Genomic DNA, 23,356 nt, shown 5'->3' on the forward strand with positions numbered 1-23,356 from the left:
GGATGGGGCGTACCTCCTGCTCTGCTATGAGCAACTGTCTCCTAACTCGACACTGCTCTGATGCATTATTTAGTTGCCAGTACATTAATTCAGCGCTGCGGGCAGCCATGGTAGCATCAGGATGTCAAGGCTTTATTACTAACCCTACCTTTGTTATACTATACTATCCAACTGCTTTTCTTAACTTCTGAGCCAGTTCAAAAATTAATGCATCTTTATTAATTATTAGTGGAATAAGCCATCAAATATACTAGCCTCGAATGTAATTGAAATTCTGTGTTAAGAATTTTATACTTTGTTATATATATATATATATATAAAAAGCTGTTGTTACATGTCAAAGTTCCTTATTCTTTAAAACTGAACTGCAGTTTCTATGTTCATTCTCGTGTTTTCTTACTTTCCTTATGCTTTCCTCTAGCAACCTACAGAGAGACAAGTATGGGAGTAAAACTTAACTTTGCCTATCAAATGTAAATTTTTTCAGCATGATTTTTAATGGGCACAATTAAAATATAACTAGCGGTCATGAAGTAGACTCAGCGGGCAAGTGGTTCACAATTTGAAAAATGAAATATTTCCACGCTCAAACAGTACATGTGTACTGCTTTTCGGAGAACAATCTAAAAAAAAAATCAAATATCAAAAATCTAATCACAAGAGGTCTGTAGCAAGCCCTATTGGTAACTTATGATATCCAATGCTGAAATAATTTGCTGCTTAAAACCAGAGCACAGTTGAGCAGAAATGCTTAATAATTGACTTAACATTTCCACATTCCCACAGTAATCTTGCTACAGGCTATGAAAGACTTCAAGTGAATTACCTGATCACGGGCAACTAAACTTGCCTCTTTGAAACTGGTTGAAGTACATTCAAGTGTGCTTAACTCTGCAGTATATCATAGAAAATTCATTTTGGATTATTAAATATGCTTCAATATCTCTTTAATAGAGGATAAAGTATTAGATTATTAAAAAGAGAGAGAGAGAATGCCTTCAGAGGGGAAATTAATGCCGGCATGTGGTCCAAGTGTTGCCTCTCTCTTATAAATGCCATATGTTTCATATGGATAAAGCTTTTGCAAGAAAGAACTGGGAACATATATGAAAATACCCAGCTACAAAAGTTGTTTAATCAAAGCCTAGAGAGGCTTTCAAAGAATTGCTATCCTTTTAACTAATTCAGTACGCATGGATGGCTAGAACAACACAATACAAGATTAGCTGCAGTTATTCCACTTAAAAAAACAACAACTATTCTTTGACCAAAGAAAAGTCACTTTTGGGCATCAACCCAATCTTTCTATCTTTATAGAAGCAACTTGAATTTTCTTGCTTAAGCTGCAGCTTTAAGTGCAGTCTGAAAGTAAAACAGGAAACGTTCTTAGAGGCACACACAATCTTTTATTTCTCTGTAAAAAACTCCAAGCCTTGCATGTGATGCAGCAGCCTCACAGTGGTCAGATCCATTCCAACAACAGTATTTCATTCTTTCTTAATTTCCCCCCCCCTCCAAACATTGCTCTAGAATTCTAAAAGCGATTCTTCTAAAAGTTCACTAACAAACCATCTAACTTTATCCATGATACATGCCATTCAGTTTCTTTCATAGCTTTCTTTTTCTTCTTTGCCTGGGAAGCACTGTGATGTCTTAGTTTACATGTCTTTTGTGTCTCCAGAAAAAATGGAATTTCTTTGTATAGAAAAAGAGCATGTCACCATAAAATTCCAGTCGCCCCCCCCCCTTCTTTCCAAAACTTCTTTTCATCTTTCCTGCAGATGTATCCAATTTCTCCATTTCTCCAGCAGTTGAAAGATATCGGCCCTGGCTGATAATCTCCTCCCATTCCACAGCTAATATCTCTTCTTTGGTTAATTTCTGTGACCCATGCTTAGAGAAACCCTTGACATCTCTGCTTTTGACTTCCATACGCCCATAATGTCTGTGGGCCTAACTCTTTAACAGACTATGCTGGTTCATTCAGTGCTGTCACTGTGACTGATGCAAGCTGCAGGCGAACTTTGACCTCCTAAAGCCTGCCACCGTTGCTGGCGGAGAGAATATTAAAACGCAACCAAAAATTAAAAATGAACAAAACAAAAATCATATTAGGGAAAAAAAGAGAGCTGTTATTGCTAGTAATCTAATTTGCTGAACCCTTGCTCTGACTAAGTTGCTGAGAAGCTCAGTAATTCTTCATCATGTTACAATAAATCATTTTACTTTCTTTTATATATCAGCTACTCTTAGGCCAGATAGCCTGAGCAGACAGACATGATGTGAGTTGTCCAAAGTGAGTCATTCCACCTGCTGTCTTCCGTGTTGTTGGATGGTGCTTGTGGGCCTCAATCCCTGTTAGTGTGAGAGGTGGCTGTCTGTGCTTAACATGAAATCTATGTACTTGTCCATTTTTTTCCATTCTTTTCTTTCCTCCATCTTCAGATAAATAAATAAAAACCACACACACAAGAGGAAATGTTAGAAATGCTATATATTAAAATAGTTGCTTGCCAGTTACGTGGGTTTATTGTTACACATTTGCCTTCTGTTTCGTATGTGACCTGATTCCTTTTTTTCTTTTTTTAATTTAGTGTTGTTTAGGACAAATTATGTTGCGTTCATTCCCCTCCCCCCCCCACCAAATCATGGTGTTCCACTAAAAATATAAACGTTGATGAATAAATTGCTTTGCATTACATATGCAAGCGCATGGAGTGACCATTCTTTTCCTTGAGGGAAGAGCTACACAACTGGGTGCTAAATTGTTGCATTTGAACCTTTTCCATTTGTTTTCAAATTCCTAAATTCAAAGTATCATTGACGCTCCACGGAAAAGCAGTATTACTCTGTAAAATTCTCTCTCTCTTCTATAAGGTGCGTAACTCCTTACACTTTTGGGGAAGTCCCGTCCCCCTCACGTTCCTCGAGTCTTACTTTCAAGTACAACTTTGTCCTGAACCACATTAAAGACCTTTATAGAATAAGAACGTTGGGCTCTGGTGTCGGCAATAACCCGAAGATGTCCCTTTTCTGTTTCAGGACATTCACTGAACAATGCCAGGGATACAAGTGCCATGGATACTCTACCGCTAAATGGTAATTTCAACAACAGCTACTCTTTACGCAACGGAGACTACAACGACAGCGTGCAAGTTGTAGACTGTGGGCTAAGCCTGAATGACACCGCCTTTGAGAAAATGATCATTTCGGAATTAGTACACAACAACCTGCGGGGCAGCAGCAAGAACCACAACCTGGAGCGCACATTGCCAATCAAAGCTGTGATCGGTGGGAGCAGTAGCGAAGACGACGCCATTGTAGCAGATGCTTCGTCTCTGATGCACAGTGATAACGCCGGCCTGGAGCTGCACCAAAAGGAACTTGAGGCGCCTCTGATTCCCCAACGGACTCACTCCCTTCTGTACCAGCCACAGAAGAAAGTGAAGACGGAAGGAACAGACAGCTACGTGTCCCAGCTGACGGCCGAAGTTGAAGACCACCTCCAGTCCCCCAACAGAGACTCTCTGTACACAAGCATGCCCAACCTCAGAGACTCTCCTTACCCGGAGAGCAGTCCCGACATCGAGGAAGACCTCTCTCCCTCCAGGAGGAGCGAGAATGAGGACATTTACTACAAGAGCATGCCAAACCTTGGAGCTGGCCATCAGCTTCAGATGTACTATCAAATCAGCAGGGGCAATAGTGACGGCTATATAATTCCCATTAACAAGGAAGGATGTATTCCGGAAGGGGACGTTAGGGAAGGACAAATGCAACTAGTGACAAGCCTTTAATAGTGTAGCAAAGGAATACTGAAGGCCACATTGCAAGTATTAAACAGACTTAATTGGCCCCATGCAGGCTCCCTCATATCTGCTCGAAGCGACAATTTCTGTTGTCCCTGTGGTTTCTCCCGTGTAAAGGAGACGACTGGACCTTGCAGTTCTGTGAATTTTTATAAAACAAAGCTTTGTATATACACAGAGTATACTAAAAGAATTATTTGTTACAAACAGAAAAAAAAGAGATACCATCAAGGTATTTTAAGATATCTTGCTGCTGACGTAAAAGAGATTGTGAAACACACACACACACACACACACACACACACAACGTTCCAGCCATTTTACTGCAGCAGTTTGTGAACTAAATTTGTAAATATGGCTGCATCATTTTTTGTAGGCCTGCATTGTATTATATACAAGACGTAGGCGCTAAAATCCTGTGGGACAAATTTACTGTACCTTACTATTCCTGACAAGACTTGCAAAAAGCAGGAGAGAGATTCTGCATCAGTTTGCGGTTCACTGCAAATCTTTTCCATAAAGGTAAAGATTGAAAACCTGTCTAACCACTAGCAATCAAGCCACAGGCCTTATTTCATATATTTCCTCAACTGTACAATGAACTGTTCTCATGAAAAAAAAATGGCTAAAGAAATTATATTTTGTTCTATTGCTAGGGTTAAATAAATAAATAAATAAATACATTTGTGTCCAAACAGAAATATAATTGTCATTAAAATAATTTTAAAGAGTTTGAAGAAAATATTGTGAAAACGCTCTTGGTTGCACATATGCTACAAGCTGTCCGTCCCCCCGTCCCCCTTTTACACTTGGTTCATAGTAGCGTAATATGTTAAGAAAGTTCTATCCATTTTCACTTCTTTTTCACTGTAAACAGTGCTCTGCTTTGACGTTAGTATTTCTTCTTATGTTTTAAATTTCTTATTGCCAAAAGAACATATATTTTTTTCCGGGCAGAATTCTTTTAGACGCCAATTAATTTCATGCCTTGCACACTATGAAATTTGGGTTGTTGTTGTGTTTTTTAAAAAAAGAAAAATCTATATCCAGTTATAAATCACTTCCCTTTTCATTCTTTTAACTTTGAGGAAGGCTGAAAGGAAGGGAAGTGGCCAAAGGGACAGACATACTAGTGAATCTCAAACAAACTAATGAATTAAAGGTGCCTGACCTTTTTAAGCTAAGAGAAAACATAAATACTCTTCCATATTCCTCCTGCCTATATTTAGTAATTAATTTATTTTATGATAAAAGATCTAATTAAATGTACATTGTTTCAGGGTTTTTTTGTTTTTTCAATCCCTTTGTGTAAACCTGTTAATAATGAGCCCATCACTAATATCCAATGTAAAGTTTAACACCTGTTTGACAGTAAATAAATGTGAATTTTTTTTCCAAATAGGTAAAACGCTCTTTCTTACATATGAGTCATAAGCTCGATTATTCACCGTGTGAGCTGGCTAAATTCAGCTTAGCATCACTCCCTTACAGTTCTCAATTTATATGGAGAGGTCTGGTGTAGGAGCTGCCTATATATCTCTATTGAATAGAGGTCATTGCTGCTACTTGATATTCTAGTCATAGTCACATATGATCAAGATCAGAAACATGAGCTCTGTTACAAAAGTGTTCGGCAGCCTCCTCCATTTACATAACAGATTTTTTTAAAATTCAAATAGGAATATGATTTATTAAAAATAAAAAAGGATGCAAACTCTGCAGTAATATTTCAGGCAACTGTAATTATATGGCTATAATTAGTGATAAAGATAAGCTCTTGTCGCAGGGAGAGAAAAAATACTAATATCGCAGCATTTATAGGAGTGCCGTAAATATTCAGGGCCTTGCAAAATATGGTAAATCACAGCAGTCTTTTGTGCTATGCAAATTAGCGTTTCTGTTATTACTACTATTAGCAGATGGGGAAATCGAGGCAGGAAGCTGATACTTTGCCCAAAGCTTTATAGCATGAAGCGGGATTTAGTTTCAGATGCACTACTTTGGAACTGTCTGTTCATTCCTTTTCACTAAATTGCCCATAGATTACTTGAGATTCCGGGTTTTCATTTGCAAAAGCTTGGATTTAAGTATTATACTGATTTTTTGCTAAATTGTTGCAATCTTCCCTCCCTGCTCACCACTTTTGTTGTTGCAACCCTGACGGTTAGAAAAATCAAATTCACACAGGTACTTTTATATATTCATTTTGCCACACCCTGCCAGCATTTTCCTTAATTACAGCTATTTGGTACAATCCACCGAGAAGTTCTGCAGAAGCGCCATTGTCTTGCGTTCCTCAACTTCCCAATGGCCTTTACATATTGATTAATGGGATTTCATCAAAAGAAAGCTTTTGTGATTTATAGCTGCTATGCATGCCTAAGGAAGGACCAGCAAATGCACATTGAGTTTTATCATAAGTTAGGGGTTCCCCCATGATTGCTTCAGATCAGAATGATTTCCTAAGCTCACTGGGCCTTAATTTTTTTGCAAGGAAATCAGTAGCACCCTCCTTGATCTTTACCTCCATGTGCACTTCATAGCCAAAGTACCTAGTGGCTATATGGGTAAACCATGGGTAGGCAAACTAATGCCCGGGGGCCAGATCCAGCCCAATCGCCTTCTAAATCCGGCCCGAGGACAGTCCGGGAATCAGCGTGTTTTTACATGAGCAGAATGTGTCCTTTTATTTAAAATGTATCTCTGGGTTATTTGTGGGACACAGGAATTCATTCATTATTATTTTTTTCAAAATATAGTCCGGCCCCCCACGAGGTCTGAGGGACAGTGGACCGGCCCCCTGCTGAAAAAGTTTGCTGACCCCTGGAAACCATATAGGTCATAAGCTAGAATTACGACACAGCTGTCATCTGTGCTTAAGGGCCTGGGAATCATTAATATCCAAGGCATCTTAGATGAACATCTTTGTTGGGAGGACAACCTGTTGTCCAAGTCTTTCTTCGTTATGATAAAGTCTTTCTGTAGATGCAACCTATGGTTATTAAGTTTTGCCATATTGTGGTATGTGGGGAATGCAATTGGAAGCACATTGCTTGAGCGTTAGCGCAGAATGTTAGAGGCACATGATGCAGTTAGCAGATCTGGTCCTGTGAACTGCCCAGAATGAATTCACATAAGTCATGTGTTGCAAGGTGCCCTGAGCTCTTTGGGGCTAACAACAAAGTCCAGCTAATAAATAAAGTGTACTTACATCATATACAACTGGTTTCCATGAGCCTACAAAAGAGAGAAAAAAGACCATTCATTGGAATCTTCACCGCTTGCTGTAGCAGTCAATACCAACTGACAACGAAAGAACTATGTAAAGGAAGTAAGCAGATAAAGGCTTGAGAATTACACAATTCTTTTGTTAGCTGTTTCTTATTACGACAATTGCTATTAATTATGTAGAGAAATTATCAATATATATGATGCTAAACAAGATTAAGTTAAACATCCGTGCTAGAAGCTAGATGAACAAAAAAGAACAGAAAAGGAAGAGTGGAAAAGACAGATGGAAACAGGTAAGACCAAACAGAATTTACAGGCATATTTAATTCATAAGAGTTGTGTTCATTTGGTGATCACTTATTTAATGCTCTATTACTCATTGATTGTTTAGGATGCTAACCAACTGAATAGTTTCTTTTTGCCACCTTTGTTATAAAGAAATCTGCAGTTAATCTGATCTGCTTAAAATACTCGGGGCCTCTACATTCTTATTGTTGTTGTTTTTTAATTACACAAACCACCATGGATAAATAGTGCGAGAAAATAGCTCTGCTACAGTTTTTGCAGAATTTATTTATTGCCATGGGGCTGGGATGAGTGCTCTGGCGGTACAAGGAAATTCGGAACTAAACAAAACGCTCAAGTAAAATTCAGAAAATGGAAAGGGAATGATACATTGCTTTGCTTGGTGTGTAGATATGTGGTTTTTAAAAACCTGGCATTCAACGATTACAAGAGCGCTGCAACAAAGAGGGAGTATGCATCCACAAGGAATCATTGTAGTTTAAGGACGAGGACATCCGGCTACTCCTTGCTAATGACTTTGACATTAGTTCGAGATCTTGTTTGTAATCTATGAAATGTATTTGTCACCTTTTAAAGAAAAGAAAAAATCATCCATGGAATGGAACCTTATTCTGAAGGCAAAACTCTTAATAGCCACAGCATATCTCGAATTGGGGGAATCTTAACCAGGATCATTTAACTTAGTGGGAAGACAAGGAAAACTAAGTTATGTAGCAACATTGCATAAAAACAAACAATAAATGCAGCATGGAGGCAGGAAGACTATAACTGGTTGTCATCTCAAGAATCGTAAGGGTGGAAATAAACCACACTGTAGCTGGAGTCACATGGCCGTTTATTTCCTTTTCATAACTTTTCCCTAACTTAAGTTCCACATTATATTTGAGCTTTCAGATGATGTGGTCACTTCCATGTTACTTGCTTCCGGGGGCGGGGGGGGGGGAGGGGAGGGGAGTGTTTGCAAATAGTATGAAAATGAGTGTGATATATTCCACAATAGTTCACAAAAAGACTTTCACTGTGTGTGAAGGCTCAAATACAACATGAAAACTAACAGTTTTGTGAAAATGGAATAAACTTCCATGTGACTACAGCTTGTGTCCTCTGAGCTCCTTGCCTGCCTCACCCTGCCATTGCTTGGTTGGGGAACAGTATTTCACAGGCTTTGTTTCCGCCTCTTGCTTGCAACCACACAAGGCGGCCGACAAATGCAACTCAGTGCTCCCCCAGTAATTTCCACCGCCCAGGCTTTGCCAAGCCAGTAATGGGCCCTTTCTCTTCAGTGCAGGCTGGCCATGGATATAGAAGGCTTTGCATTACAAAGACAAAATATTGTGTGGCACTTCACCTTTCCCTACCTCAAGTCTGTGTAACATTAAATGAGCTATGAATTGTAAGGTACTTTTATGCTATAGTGTGTCATAGAACTTCCAAATGTTTTATTTTTAAAGGTATTTTATTCATGCCAAAGTATGCCAACATCCCTTTTGACTCTATTACGTCTCTGCTTCTTTTCAAACACTGACCCTAACAACCATTATGGACAGGCCACTATCCCTATGGAACAATGGGCTAATATTGAAAGAGTCTGAACATCTACTTTTTCTCCTTGGCTTAATTGCCTGAAGGAGGTTTTTGTTGATTGGGTTTCTGCTGCTATTGGTTTCTGTTAAACTGCAGTAACTCTGGATTGGCTGCTCATCTCATTAGCTGCTGGTTTTGTTATTTTACCTGTGATTATATTCAGGTCTTTAATTGGAAGACACCGTAAGGAAGTTTACTCCTAAAAGATGGCACAGTAATATTTTAATAAACAGGCAAGAACAGAGGAGCTGCCATAGACCAGGACAGAATATTTCTTCATCTAACTTGTTATTATCTACTCTTGACTGGCAGCAGCTGTCTAGGGCGGCCTTCTCCAACTTTGTGTCCTCCAGATTTCCTGGATTCCCAACCCCCATCCACCCCTGCATGGTCAGTGATCAGGAATGATGGGCGTTATCAGATAGATCAGGAGGGCACCAGCTTGGGAAAGGCTTTACTAGGGCTGCAGGTATGGTTTGCCTCTCTCACTCACTACCTGGTCCTTAAACTGGGAACTCCAGCTATTGAACCAGGTATTTTTCTGTCTACCATCGAGCGAAATAGCCTGTTCAAAAGCCCGCTGTGCAAAAGTATTCGTTTTACTACAGGCATAATTCTACCTGCTTTGGAGAAACAGAAAGATCTGACCTTGACCTCATGGAAACCCTGAGAAAGATGTCTTTGTTTGCTTAAAAAATTGCCTTTTAATGCGGCTTTAGTGGCTACATTAGTGACACACAGATTGCTTTCAGTGTGCTATGCAAGATTGCTTGCCATTTATTTGGAATAGCATTCTTCATCCATTTCTATTTTCATAGTGTTAAAAGCCTGCACCTTGTGTGGCAATCGGTCATTAGCGATTTTTGAATGAAACTTTACAAGGCACGTCTTGCAGGAATTCTGTAGACAGTCCTAGCTGTAAGCTTTCTTAATGGAGTCGAACACTTCATTCCCCACCTGCACAGTGGAGGTAACATCTGTTTATAACCTCGACTTGGCGGAAGATTATTGCACTTTTACACCCTGATGCAAACTGGAGAAAGCAGTTGCCAAGGAGGCAGAAGCATATTTCTGAGCCATTCTAGTAAATGCTGTGAGAATGGTAGGCAGCAGCATGGGCACCCCAAACAACACAAGCAGTGATGGTGGTTTGTCCCCATTGGGACTGGTAGGTTGGAAGGCAGGGAGGCCAACAGGCAAAGCCCAGAGCCAATGATCAGCAAAGCCAGAAGCCCATAACGGGGGAACCAACTAATTTAACCCCATCTGCTTCCCCCTACAAGGACAAAACTCAGACTGGGGAGGTGGAAGGGGCACCCCTTGGGCTGGCTGTAAGCAAAAAGACAGGCATGAGTGCAGACTGAGATTAACCACATTCGCACCATATATCTAAAGAAACAGCCATGATTTCTCCAAACGATTTGGGGAGCTGTAGTTTGTTAAGGATGCTGGTAAGTCTTAGAAAACTCCTATTCCCACCGCAGAGCTACAATTCCCAGAGTTCTCTGGGAAGGGGCATTGATGGTTAAATCACTTTGGGAACTGCGAGTTCTGAGAGGGGAACGGGGGTCTTTTAGAAACTCATAGCACCCTTAACAATTTTGAGAAGTAATTATTTGGGGGAAGCCATTCCTATTTAAAGTGGTATGCTGCTGCTTTAAATGTACAGTGCTTAAGGGCCCATAGCACTGGAAGGAATGTCAGAGGACTCTAGACCCTGCTGATGCAGCAATGCCACTACTACAGCATCCTTGAAAAGTGGCAATCCAATCTCTGCTGGTTTCAAGTGGTATCATGGTGCTTTCGATGTATGACATGAATTCTACCATTGGTGAGGAGTGTTCTAATTGCCCCTCTCACCCCTATTTCCCTTAGCAATGCGCCATGCCTCATTTTCCTTAGTAAGGCTTTTTCGATGTTCTGAGACAAAAGAACACCTATTCCCCCCTCACACAAACTTTGTTCCTCAAGGCTACTGACTCCGAGGACCATAAAACAGGCTGCGATTCTATGCGTCACTGACAGGAGTTGGAAGCAATGAAACAGAACCAACCTTAGCTGTGTTTACCTGTGTGTGCTTGCACAAGCATTTAAAAATAGTTCTCTAAGAGGCTGCCTTCTGCCTATGCTATTCACACTTGCAATCAATGTACAGGTGGCACCAGGGTACCCCCCAGATACAACAACAATTCATTCATAAGCGCATTTATACAAACCGCGTGAAGTTCCGGTGGCTGCATCTCAGAAGAGATACTGTGGAACTGGAAAAGATGCAGAAAGGGGCCGCCAAACTGAACAAGTGTCTGGGGGGAAAGAGTTATAATATTTGGGCCTTTTTAGCCCAGAATTAATGGAGGATAAGGTGGTTTTATAGTCACAATGGATATAGCCTCCAGTACCTTTGTTGGTGGGTACTATTACTCCGAGTACTAGTTACTAGGGAGAATATGCAGCCGAGTGCTAAGGTGTTCTGTCCTTGTCAGCTTCTCATTAGCAACTGCTCAGCCATTGTGGGAACAAAACCCTGTTGGTGTGATCTAGCAAGCCTCTTATTTCTCATATCTTGAGTTGCATACTTTCTTCTATACATAATTCATTCTGCTTCTATTACAGTCATACCTTGGTTTTTGACAGTTTAATCCATTTCGGGAGTCCGTTCGACTCCCGGAACAGTTCAAAAACCAAGGCACAGCTTCCAATTGGCTGCTGGAGCATCCTGCAGCCAATCAGAAGCCACGTTGGATGTTCGGCTTCCGAAAATCATTCAAAAGCTGGAGCAATCACTTCCAGTTTTCGATCGTTCAGGAGATAAAACATTCGAGTTCAAAGGCGTTCGGCTTCTGAGGTTCCACTGTAGTTACTAGAAATGCTAATATGCTATACAAAGTCCCATCCCCTAATTAGGGAATATTTTCTTTTTAGCAGCAATATTTCACCACGCATTAACCACACAAGAATATTTATGCAATTGCCAAGAGGGCTAGAAACTTGCTGGGGGGGGGGGTAAATGAAGAGTGAAATCTTTTGGAAGTCGAACATTGTGAAAATGTGCTTTTTGGTAGAATCTTACAATACACAGAATGCTGAGTGTTTGCCTCGTCTTTTTTCAATACATGATTCATGCACCCAGTGTGGCTGAAGAACTGCGCCATAATGATTGAGTCTCATTAAAATTCAAAATTATGAAATGGTGTCTGTGTCAGTGGGTCAGGGGTGTGGGTGTGTGTGTGTGTGTGTGTGTGTGTGTAAGGAGGAGTAAAGAAGGAAGCATATCTTTCAGACCGCACTATTGCCTGGGATTTTGCCATCACTTCAGGGACAAGTGCCTGGAGATGAGAAAATGCCCCATGCTGCTTATAGTTAAAGAGGGCTCTAATTACATGCTGTCCTGGTGATTGTTCTATGGAGTGATAGATGCTGTATTTAAGTACATTTCATCTAACAATTTCTGGGGCGATTGTGAATTAGAAAATCAAGGCCGACTTGCTCACAGATTATTCTGTTCTGGCTTCTGTGCTCTTTGTCTCCTTAATTCATGCTCCCTCTAGCTTGCAATTTTAATTAGCACCTGCTTCCACCGCATGTGGGTTATGGCAGACTGTGTCACTACACAAAGCCGTGGGAATGTCAGGTTCCATTTTCTACAGTAAGTTGCGATCCCAAGACTTGACACGGAAGAACCGCGGCAAACATCTGGACCTAAACAGTTAAGGGATTGTGGTGACCACGTCCCAGACACGAGAAATACATCTGCATGCAGCAGTGGTGTGTGGTCAGTGGACTAGGGGGACTAGGCTAGCCCCCTAAATGTTCACAGTAAATTAGAGTATTAAAAGCCTGCACCTTCTTCCCAAAGTCTAGGAAGCTTCTGCCTAGCTTTAGAGAAAGAGGTACGATGCTCACATGTGCAATGTTGGGAGGTCACGACCTCACACACGTGACATCCCTCCATCACCCTCACAAGCTGGCACCTCAGGTCCTAATTGTTCCCCTATAAAATATTTCACCGCTGGCATGCAGTACCATTCAGATGTCCGGTGCCTGTCATACACTTGCGCCCTGAAGCAGTGAGACTGAGCCACCAGCATAACCATTCATGAGTTGCCAGCTGTTGGGAGTAGAAGTGGTCCTTAGGGACACAGGTGGAGCTGTGGTCTAAACCACCGAGCCTCTTGAGCTTCCCGATCAGGTCAGCCGTTCAAATCCGCATGACGGGGTGAGCTCCCGTTGCTCTGTCTCAGCTCCTGCCAACCGAGCAGTTCAAAAACACACCAGTGCAAGTAGATAAATAAGTACTGCTGCGGTGGGAAGGTAAACGGCATTACAGTCATGATGTTCTGTTGCGCCAGAAGCGGTTTAGTCCTGCTGGCAACATGACCCGGAAAGCTGTCTGCGGACAAACGCCGGCTTCCCCGGCCTGAAAGTGAGATGAACGCTGCAACCCCATAGTCGCCTTAACCGTCCAGGGATCCTTTACCTTTTACCTTTAGAAGTGGTCCTATGATGGAGAAGCACAAGCAGAGGAGGCGCCTTACAAATTGGTATTGATTTAGGATTTATTCTGCAGGGGGAAAGATCCCCCAAAGCCAAGCGTATTTCAAAGGCCCTGAATCCCAGAGTTTGTGTCCTTCAAGAAAGCATCTTTCTAGAAAGAGTATCTCAAGAAAACTTATTCTTGAAAGGAGAAAGCTCCAACATTCATTGCCCTTGAAGAACATTTTAATAATATCGGATCAAACCTGGAATGCAGATTTGAGCTTTATTGTTAATGTCACTAAATTCCTTGCAATGGTAATTTCTGTTCTTTCCCCCGATCTAGATTCTCACCTGTAGGAGTTTATCTGCTGTTTTCCCAGCTGTGTCTTCTGTACTCATCTTCTCCCGCTTTCTTTTCCTGTGCTAGTTTTGGAACTAACATAGCTTTGTTTGTTAACCTTAACGGACGGACACACTGATAATTATTTTCTAAAATAAGAAATAGAGGAGGCGGGGTTTAGGTGCTGTTGTACAGCCAACATTTCAGATGAGCTCCTTGAATTGTAGAAGTTGAGGCTTTTCTTTCATTTATTTCTACTAACTCTAGAGTCAAGAGTTTTTATTAACGCATCCTTCAATTTCGAATCATGCTACTTTTATGTTCGTTTTTAAAAGCTTCATTTGATGGTAAATGTTCAAGAAAAGGTTATTGAGCTCATTCAGGATTCTCCCCTCTGTGCTATCCATTTACCAAGACAGTACTGATAGTTGAATAACTGGATTTTATTTTTTTTAAGCAAGCTAAACTATAATAAATTGCATTGAGTCTTCTTAACAAACAACTTTAACCTGAAGGCATTCACTTCTGTTAAGTAAATCTCTTATCCCATTACCTTTTAAAACACTTTTTTAAAAAAATAAAGGAAGAGATTAGGAAACATCCGCTAGGTTCCAGTGCCTCAATGATGAGTTGTATCTCTTCTTTCAGACTACCTGCAGCAGTATTGAGACCATTAATATGGCACGGTTTGATCTTGAGGTGCCACTGGGCTGCATGCCTCAAGAAGAAAATCAATAGAGCAGACAGAACGGATGAGATCCTAGATTCAATATTTTGTTATCTAAAGAGATCTGGGAGGGAGGAGTTTGTGAGGGTACAAAACATGAGAAAGTAGCCACACTGGAAGTTGCCTTAGGAGCCCAGACCACTGCTGTATGCACGCTGTGACTCTTCAGGATTGAATCTGGGACCTTCCCATGCCAAACAGAAGCTGTACCACTAAGCTGCAGCCCTTCTCCAAACCTCTTGTGGTGAAATTCTTGTGTGGATTTTGTGGTGCTGTGTGCGGCGGTAAAATACCTGCCAGCAACATGCCAGCAAGAAGGCTGTCTGAATGACAAGACTATTCAAATTTGTTAAGACACAGAACGGAGAACTGAGTTGGTACTCAATATCAGGCTTGAATCCAGCATAGTGCTAAGTATACATCCTCTCAACTCAAGGATTTCCACTTGTGAAATGGGACTTTCTCACTTCTTCTCAGCCTGTATGCGCCCCATGTCCTCCCCAACTCTGCTCCAGATTGCTCCTGAGGACAGATTTTGAGGGAAGTGCAGGACAGTTACTTAGTGCTATGTTGTATGCAAGCCACATGTATTTTACAAGGCTAGTACAGTGGTACCTCTGGATGCAAATGGGATCCATTCCGTAGCCCCATTCGCATCCTGAGCAGAACGCACCCCGCGTCTGCACGTGCGTATGTCGTGATTCACCGCTTCTGCGCATGACATCATTTTGAGCGTCTGCACATGTGGCAAAACCCGGAAGTAACACATTCCATTACTTCCGGGTTGCCGTGGAACACAGCCTGAAAATGTTCAACCTGAAGCATATTTAACCCAAGGTATGACTGTACCGTAGATTCAAACCTGCCTATTTTCAGCTTTCAGCCACATCGCTATAAACAGGGACCAGCAACCTTTTCCAGCCATGGGGCAGTTCACCGTCCCTCAGACCATGTGGTGGGCTGGACTATATTTTGGGGGGAAAATATGAACAAATTTCTATGCCCCACAAGTAACCCAGAAATGCATTTTAAATAAAAGCACACATTCTACTCATGTAAAAACCACTAGGCAGACCCCACAAGTAACCCAGAGAAGCAATTTAAATAAAAGGACACATTCTACTCATGTAAAAACATGCTTCTGGCGCAACAGGACACCATGATGAGTGCCAGAGCACACAGAAATGCCATTTACCTTCCCGCCACAGCAGTATCTATTTATCTACTTGCGCTGGTGTGCTTTTGAACTGCTAGGTTGGCAGAAGCTGGGACAAAGCAATAGGAGTTGACTCCGTCATGAGGATTTGAACTGCTGACCTTCTGATTAGTAAGCCCTAGAGGCTCAGTGGTTTAGACCACAACACCAACCGCGTCCCATCTTTAAAGACAACATCATTAGTCATCCTCAAGCTGCCAACCTGTTGAAGCTTAATGCACACAGTTAGGCTCAAAACGGCACATTATGATTCTTAATCCTATGCCCATTTATTTGGGTTTAAGTCCCACTGAACTCAATGGGACTTGCTTCTGAGTAGATATACGCATATGGTGTTGTTATGTGGATTAGTAGTCTGCTGGCCATATTTATTAAATTTATTTAAAATATTGTAGGCTGTCCTTTAGGGTCAAATCCATTCATAACAGTATCCAGCACAGAAATTGAGAACATGATCAATAACAAAAAAACCAAAGGGTTAGGGATGCTTGCTGTTAAACCTCCCCTCGGTCCTTTTTCATTTAAAAATACCCTCCCCCAAGCTATTACTTCATCTTTAGAGAAAGGAAGATGTGTATTCCTCATATCCCACCACCCTCATGCTAATTTATGAATGAAAAGGCAGCTTAGTGAGTACAATTCTGACGTGGAAAAGAGCCTGATGGGAAAGGGCTATGCCTGCTTGCCCACTTTTACTGCCTGGAGCCTGCCCAGGCTGCTTTGAGTTTGAAAACGCAGAGGAAAGAATAATGTCACTCCATTTAATGCACAGTTTGAGCCTCCGTTTCCTTTATGAGCCTCAGCCAGAGTTCGGATCCCAGGTTTTACTTTCACCTCAGAGTTTGTTCTGATAGCATGCCAGCAGCCAGCTTTCATTAACGGAACTTCTCACACAAGTGATGTAGACAGACACACACTCTCCGAAACCTCCCTCTCCCTGCTGACCATAACATCTCTCATTGCCTAGGTTACAGACTGTTCCCCACCTAATGTTCCTTTCTAAGTATGACGCAGCATTTCAATATTCTGGATGATTTCATGGGATCTCGTCTATGACCAAGGTGACATAGGAGACTATTTCCTCCCTGTGGACCTTGATAGGGATGAAATGACATACGGGTTGCAGGCAAACAGCAAGACAAACCAAACAGCATTGCCTCGAAATGCCATGATGTGAACCTCTCCAAAAACCACTAGTCACCCTAGTATACAAGTTGCTTCCACGGCAGGAGGAGGAGGAGAAAGCTTTGGGCTCATCCATCCTGACCCTTTGGAGATGTGGACATTTTAATAAGAGCTGGAATCTACACACATTATAGCCAGAAGCCTGATCACAGAATCATAGAATTGGAAGGGACCCTGAGGATCACCTAAGTCCAACTGGCTGCAATGCAGGAATATGCAGCTGTCCCTTACGGCGATTGAACCTGCAACCTTGGGGTTATCAGCACCATACTCTAACCAACTGAGCTATCCAGGACATTCCAATCCAGCTCATTCACATACACACACCTATTTCATGTGATGGGCGTGCTGCATGATCAGGATATTTACAGGCGTAAACCCTGGTTCATATTAAAGGTTCCAAGTGTTTGGTGGGGAAGGCTATGCAAGCCTCATGCAAGGCTCTGCAAGTTCATTACCATGCATGTACCAGTTAGCTCAAGCATCATGACCCTCCAGATTGTGGTACCTCTAGCTTCCGTCAACTTCGATCACTGGACATGCTGGCTGGGGATGATGGGAAGTGGAGTTCATTGCCGTCTGAAGGACTGCATGCCCTCCACCTCTGCCTTTGATGCTAAGGCTATGGGCGAGCCTCACCTTTAAGCAGATGGAGAGCAGATGGACTTATTCATGAGTGTGGTTCTCTTCTCAGATTTATAAAAGCATGATTTATTGCAATTTGGTTCCCCCACCCACCTCTTCCACTGTTTTAACTCCCAGCCCTGTTGTTCGGGGAATTATAATGTGTCTAACGGATACAAATGTGAAGTGGCTACCATTCTGAAACTCAGCAAAACAAAAGCATTTCCAGGTCACCCTTTCAAGGGTTTCATTCATTATAAAAGGTGACATCCTGCTGTTCCTGGGGCATCCTGCCCTTGAGTCAGCTCTGAAGGATTGAATGCAAGGCAAACAGAGATGCCAGCAGGAGAGCAGAGTAAAATAAAGAGCTCAGCCTGGCAAAGATTAAATTAAAATACCTGCCTTTCATCAAGTTATGTATTCAATTTGTTGAATTAAAGTTATACAGCTCATTACATGTCTCTTGGCATAGCACTGCTTGCAAGAAGCAAACTCAGCACCGGAGCCACAAGGAAATGGGAAAAAGGCCAGCGTTGCTTTTAATGTTCAAAAGCCACGAGCGGACCCTCCAGGTGTGGGAACATGGAGGAAAGTGGCCTCAAGGCCGTCTGACAGCCAAAAGAGCAGGAGCTAAGCAGCATACAGATAAACAGATCTGCCTGAAAACTCAGGAGAGCAGTCCAGCTCGGGAGAGGAGCATATGCTTTTCATGCACCTTGGCACGAAGAACCAGATGCACAAATATAAGACGGGGGACACCTGGCTTACCAGCAGTACATTTGAAAAGGAGGATCTAGGGGTCTTAGCAGACCACAAGCTTAACATGTGTCAACAGTGTGATGCAGCGGGGGGTGGGATCTAATGTTATTCTAGGCTGCATCAACTGAAGTATAGTGTCCAAATCAGGGAAAGTAGCAGTACCACTCTATTCTGCCTTGGTCAGATCACACCTGGGACTCAGCTACATTAGTAAAGAAAAAAGTGTTTTACATGCGTTATAACACTGTGACACCAGATGGCGCTGTAGGGTTCCATCTTTCGCCAACGTAATTTCCGACTTTGAAGTTTACAATGCGTTTTCCTGAAATGCTTTTTTGATGGGTCTAGTTCAAGCCCTGGAATACTATGTCCAATTCTGGGCACCACAAACAACTTAAGAAGGAAGCTGACAAGCCAGGATGTGTGCAGAGGAGGGCAACCAATATGATCAAGGGTCTGGAAACGAAGCCTTATGGGGAGCACTTGAAGGAGCTGGGTATGTTTAGCCTGGAAAAGAGGAGACTGAGGGGAGATAGGATAGCCATCTTCAAATATCTGAAGGGCTGTCACATGGAAGAGGGAACAAGCTTGTTTTCTTGCTCTGAAGGGTAGGACTCGAATCAAGGGCTTCAAGTTACAAGAAGGGAGATTCCAAAGAGCATTCTGACAGCAAGAGCTGATCAACAGTGGAATGGTCTCCTTTGGGAGGTTGTGGACTCTTCTTCCTTGGAGGTTTTTAAGCAGAGTTGGCTGGCAATCTGTCATGGATGCTTTAGTTGAGATTTCTACATTGCAGGGGCTTGCCCTGCAACTCTGCAACTCTGTGATTCCATGACTTCCAGAGGGGTTGATATAAACCCCTTGGAGGTTATCAAGATGAAACTCCAGCCTTATGTTATATGTATCTGAGCAAATGTGGGGTCAATTACAGAAGTGTGAGCACCCACCTTCTTAGTGTTAGATTGCTATGGCACCTTTCCTAAGTGGCGAGAAGTTCTGGGGGCTCAGCGCTTTCCAGGATTGGTTTCATTTTAAAGGAGGTCGCAGGAGGCGTATGGCACTTTGGAATATATGAGATTTGTTTACAGATATGCAGGTTGAGCAAAGGAGGAAGCAAACAAGCTTACCTACTCCAAAAAGCAAAATCCACTGCCCAACTCAGCTTTCCAGAGAGACACCCTTGTGTCTCTACAAGCTGCTCACTTGCAGACCCTTCTACATTCAGCTCAGTTCTCTTCCTGGGCCCTTCCCCCCCCCCCCCGAGGATCATCTTGTCCTACCACCTGCAATTCAAGAATCTCAGCTAAAGCACCCATGAGAGATGGCCATCCAACCTCTGCTTTACCTCAGTACGTTTATCTTCATACATGTTACTTGGGCTGGAAAAATGCATTTGGAGCATTCGGAACTGCATTCAGAGAAATGTGACTTTCAAATGATGGCAACATTTTGGTTCGCACATGGTTTCATAAAATGCAAATTATGTAAGTTCACCATTAAATGCAAACTGAAACCCATCCCTATTCACAACACAGTCAAAGAAGGCCCTTTTCAATTTTTTCCCTGATACAGTCATACCTTGGTTGTTGAACGCCTTGCGACTTGAATGTTTTGGCTCCCAAAAGCCACAAACCCAAAAGTGAGTGCAAACGTTCTTTGGAACCTGAATGTCCAACGCAGCTTATACGGCTTCCGATTAGTACATGAAGTTCCTGCAGCCAAACAAAGCTGCACCTGGGTTTTTGAACTTTTTTGGAAGTTGAACGGACTTCTGTAATGGATTCTGAACCAAGGTTCAACTGTATTTACCAATTCCTTAGGCTGTGTGTGTACATAAAGCTGAAGAAAAGCACTTTTGTTTTCCCACATTCATTCTCCCTTTGTCCTCCTTACACAGACACAGGGAAACTTGGCCCTCCAGATGTTTTGGGACTACAACTCCCATCATCCCTAGCTAATGGGACCAGTCCGTAGTCAGGGATGATGGGAGTTGTAGTCCCAAACATCTGGAGGGCCGAGTTTGCCTATGCCTGTCCTTACACTTCAAACTTTCCCTGTGACTCCCAGCAGCAGCCTCGGGAGAAGCAGAAAGTGTCAACCAACAGCAAAGGAACTCATCTGCAGCTAAGACTTTGTGTAGGCATTTCGGGGAGCAGGGGAAAGAACTCAAAATGCCACAAAGGGCATCTAGGCTTTAATACACCAGATTCATGTTAAGACATGGACAAGGCAACAGTTAAGTCTGAAACAGCAACCACAACAAATCAGTGGTCAGAAGGAAAAATAAGCACAAACTCATAACGTCACTGCAAATGCGATCATCGCAAAAATATTTGCAAAGAAAGAATTCCTAAGCCCTGAAGGTACAAGCATATCGTTCTTCCATCAAAAGTTTGCTTAACTTCAGCTCAGGAAGTCAGAAAAGTGCCTTCACACACTGATCCTTCCCTTTTCTCTCTTTTTCAAGATACAATCCAGAAAAAGTTACCTCTCATCCTTTACCTACTCAGTTAAGAGTTAGGCAGACTGCTCTGTACCTTAATGGTTTGGGCCTCACCGCGCATCTCCGTGGCTCTCCCCTGCGTTTCATTAGCTTATCGCGCCGCAAACACTGTTCCTCATCCCTGTGTTCTTTTCTGCAGCTCGGCTGGTAAATTTAATGCTTATTGCCTAATCACATTCCTCTCAACAGGTGAGGAAGGATAAAACAGCTGGGGGAAAATGACAAAATATTGTGCACATTTTCTGGTACGTAAGCAAGCTGGCTCCCAACTTCACAGGCAGCTACTCCCAGCAGCTCCAAAACTGCAGAAAAAAGGGGGAGGCTTGACCAGAAGCAGTCAATTCCCACGTAAAGGTTAGTGGGAACTAGTCAGCCCCAGGAACAAAAAACAGAGGCGAAGTTGTCTAAATGCCATGTTTTGTGTTCTCCCATTGTTAGTACGGTAATATGATTTATTATCTACTCTTCACCATAAGGGCCCACATAGGATAACAACAGTTTAATACTACAAAATGAAAAACAGCAGACCTTCCAAGTATCCCATTTTCCAGGGACAGTCCTGGATTTACAGAAGTACTCCCAGTTTCTGATTTGACCCCGGAATGTCCCACTTTTCCTTAGAACGTCCCTATTTTCATTGGAGAAATGCTAACATTGTATGGAGTTATCCAAATCCCCGAGCCATCTGAAGGCAGCCCTGTAGAAGAAAGTTTTTTATTTTTTTACATTTTTTAAATATATGTTGGAAGCCACCCATAGTGGCTGGGGCAACCCAGTCAGATGGATGGGCTATAAATAGTAAAATTATTATTATTATGGAATAGGATGTCCCTATTTTCATCAGAGAAATGTTGGAGGGTATGACAGTTTGGGACAAGAATAGGGTGGGTCCAAATATCTCAGGTGTCAAAGCCGTTGGGACGTAAAGAGGTGTGTCTTCAGAATATAATGCAAGCTGCACAATGAATATGGCAGAAGAGCCTCTCTGGGGTGGAAATTCCACAACTTAAGAGGCTGCCACAGAGGATGCCCTCTCCTGACTTGTCACCTTCTTAAGTTCTGAGAGTGGTGGAACAATCAAGAGCAGCCCTCTCTGCTGATCTTGGCACCCAAGGGTGTCTGTAGGGAGGGAGGTGGTCTTCAAGATACTTTGAGACTAAGTCATACGGGGGTTTCAGAAAACTAATGTGAGCATCTTGAATTGGACCCCAAAACTGGAAATCAACATTTGCCTGAATATAAGCCGCACTTTCCCCCCCAAATTCCGACCATAGAAAGTTAAAGTGTGGCTTAAATTCACGACCTTGCAAAAAATTACTTTTACGGTAAAACGGAACAGGTGTGAGTGCCTTCAGAATTTTAAGGGAGCGGCTTATATTCAGGTATTGTCTTTTTTCTCCCCCCCCCCTTGAATTTTGAAGGTGCGGCTTATATTCAGGTGCGGCTTATATTCGGGCCAATATGGTAGCTGCTTTAAAACAGGGCCTTTGTGAGTTCTAAACGTAACCCCAGCTAGTCATCTGGCTGCTGCGTTTTCGACTAGCTGAAATTTCCACGTAAGGTAAATGTAAAGGGACCCCTGACCATTAGGTCCAGTCGTGACCGACTCTGGGGTTGCAGCGCTCATCTCACTTTATTGGCCAACGGAGCCGGCATACAGCTTCCGGGTCATGTGGCCAGCATGACTAAGCCGCTTCTGGCGAACCAGAGCAGCGCATGGAAACGCCGTTTACCTTCCCGCTGGAGCGGTACCTATTTATCTACTTGCACTTTGATGTGCTTTCGAACTGCTAGGTTGGCAGGAGTAGGGACCAAGCAACGGGAGCTCACCCTGTTGCGGGGATTCGAACCGCCGACCTTCTGATCAGCAAGCCCTAGGCTCTGTGGTTTAACCCACAGTGCCACCCACGTCCCAAAAATTTCCAGGTAGTTGCCTTCAAACCAATGGTCTTATTTTTATTGACCAGCTGTCTCTTTAGGAGGAAACAGTATGTATAAAGATACTAGAATGCTATGCACATAACAGAATCCTTGAATGCTTAAATCCTTGGGTGCTTAAAATCCAAAAATCCTGCATTAAACATAAAAACTTTCCTGCCTGAGACAGCTATACTAACCAGTGGATGGCGGGGAGCCATGCATCATGGGAGCTCAGCCCAAAATCCCCTTTTCTACTCACTTTCCCTTGTTGCACTCTGCACATGCTCTTGGGTACTTTTGGTCTAAGGCACCCTTTTGTGGCTGAAACTTTGGGGGCGGGGAGGGAGAAGAGTGAGTGTTGCTTCGTTTCTATATTGGTTTTGTGAGGAACCAATACGGATGTGGCGCCAAAGTGGCAGCAGAAGGAAAAATCTGCAGTGTGCAGATCCGCTGAGAGTGAGGCAGTTCCCAAGTCACAAGGGAGAGATATGAACAAGCTGAAAATACTCACATCCTCATTGCTACACTATGCTTCAGGGGTGGGTGGGTGAAGCAGTGGTGTAGCTGCATATACACTGTGGAAGCACTTTGCAACCTCCCCAGGAGAGGTTTTTGTTTTGGTGCAGTGAAAAAAAGAACATGCATCTGATTCAGACCAGAATTGGGTGTTTGATAT

The 23,356-nt window shown here is 42.6% G+C and overlaps 1 protein-coding gene and 1 long non-coding RNA gene across 23 annotated transcripts in view; one reads left to right on the forward strand and one right to left on the reverse strand.

Annotated features, from left to right (window-relative positions):
• The window catches only part of ADGRL2 (adhesion G protein-coupled receptor L2), a 242,637-nt gene extending 238,144 nt beyond the window's left edge, over positions 1-4,493 (forward strand). For 8 of the 22 annotated variants that reach the window (XM_081008513.1, XM_081008509.1, XM_081008498.1 and 5 more), the window contains 2 exons: positions 422-439; positions 3,043-4,493. In XM_081008513.1, the coding sequence (XP_080864639.1) occupies positions 422-439; positions 3,043-3,797 (773 nt within the window). In that variant the 3' untranslated portion in view covers positions 3,798-4,493. Of the gene's footprint in view, positions 1-421; positions 474-2,243; positions 2,297-3,042 lie in introns of those variants that run through there. The other 14 variants (XM_081008515.1, XM_081008516.1, XM_081008501.1 and 11 more) reach the window with 5 other exon arrangements.
• Positions 1-23,356, reverse strand: part of LOC308478781 — a 33,558-nt gene that overhangs the window by 5,634 nt on the left and 4,568 nt on the right. The window contains exon 2 of the long non-coding RNA XR_013987260.1: positions 7,021-7,046. This is a non-coding gene — a long non-coding RNA (uncharacterized lncRNA). The remainder of the gene's footprint in view (positions 1-7,020; positions 7,047-23,356) is intronic.

Source organism: Podarcis pityusensis, assembly GCF_964106645.2.
Source record: "Podarcis pityusensis genome assembly, chromosome: 6".
NCBI lineage: Eukaryota > Metazoa > Chordata > Lepidosauria > Squamata > Lacertidae > Podarcis > Podarcis pityusensis.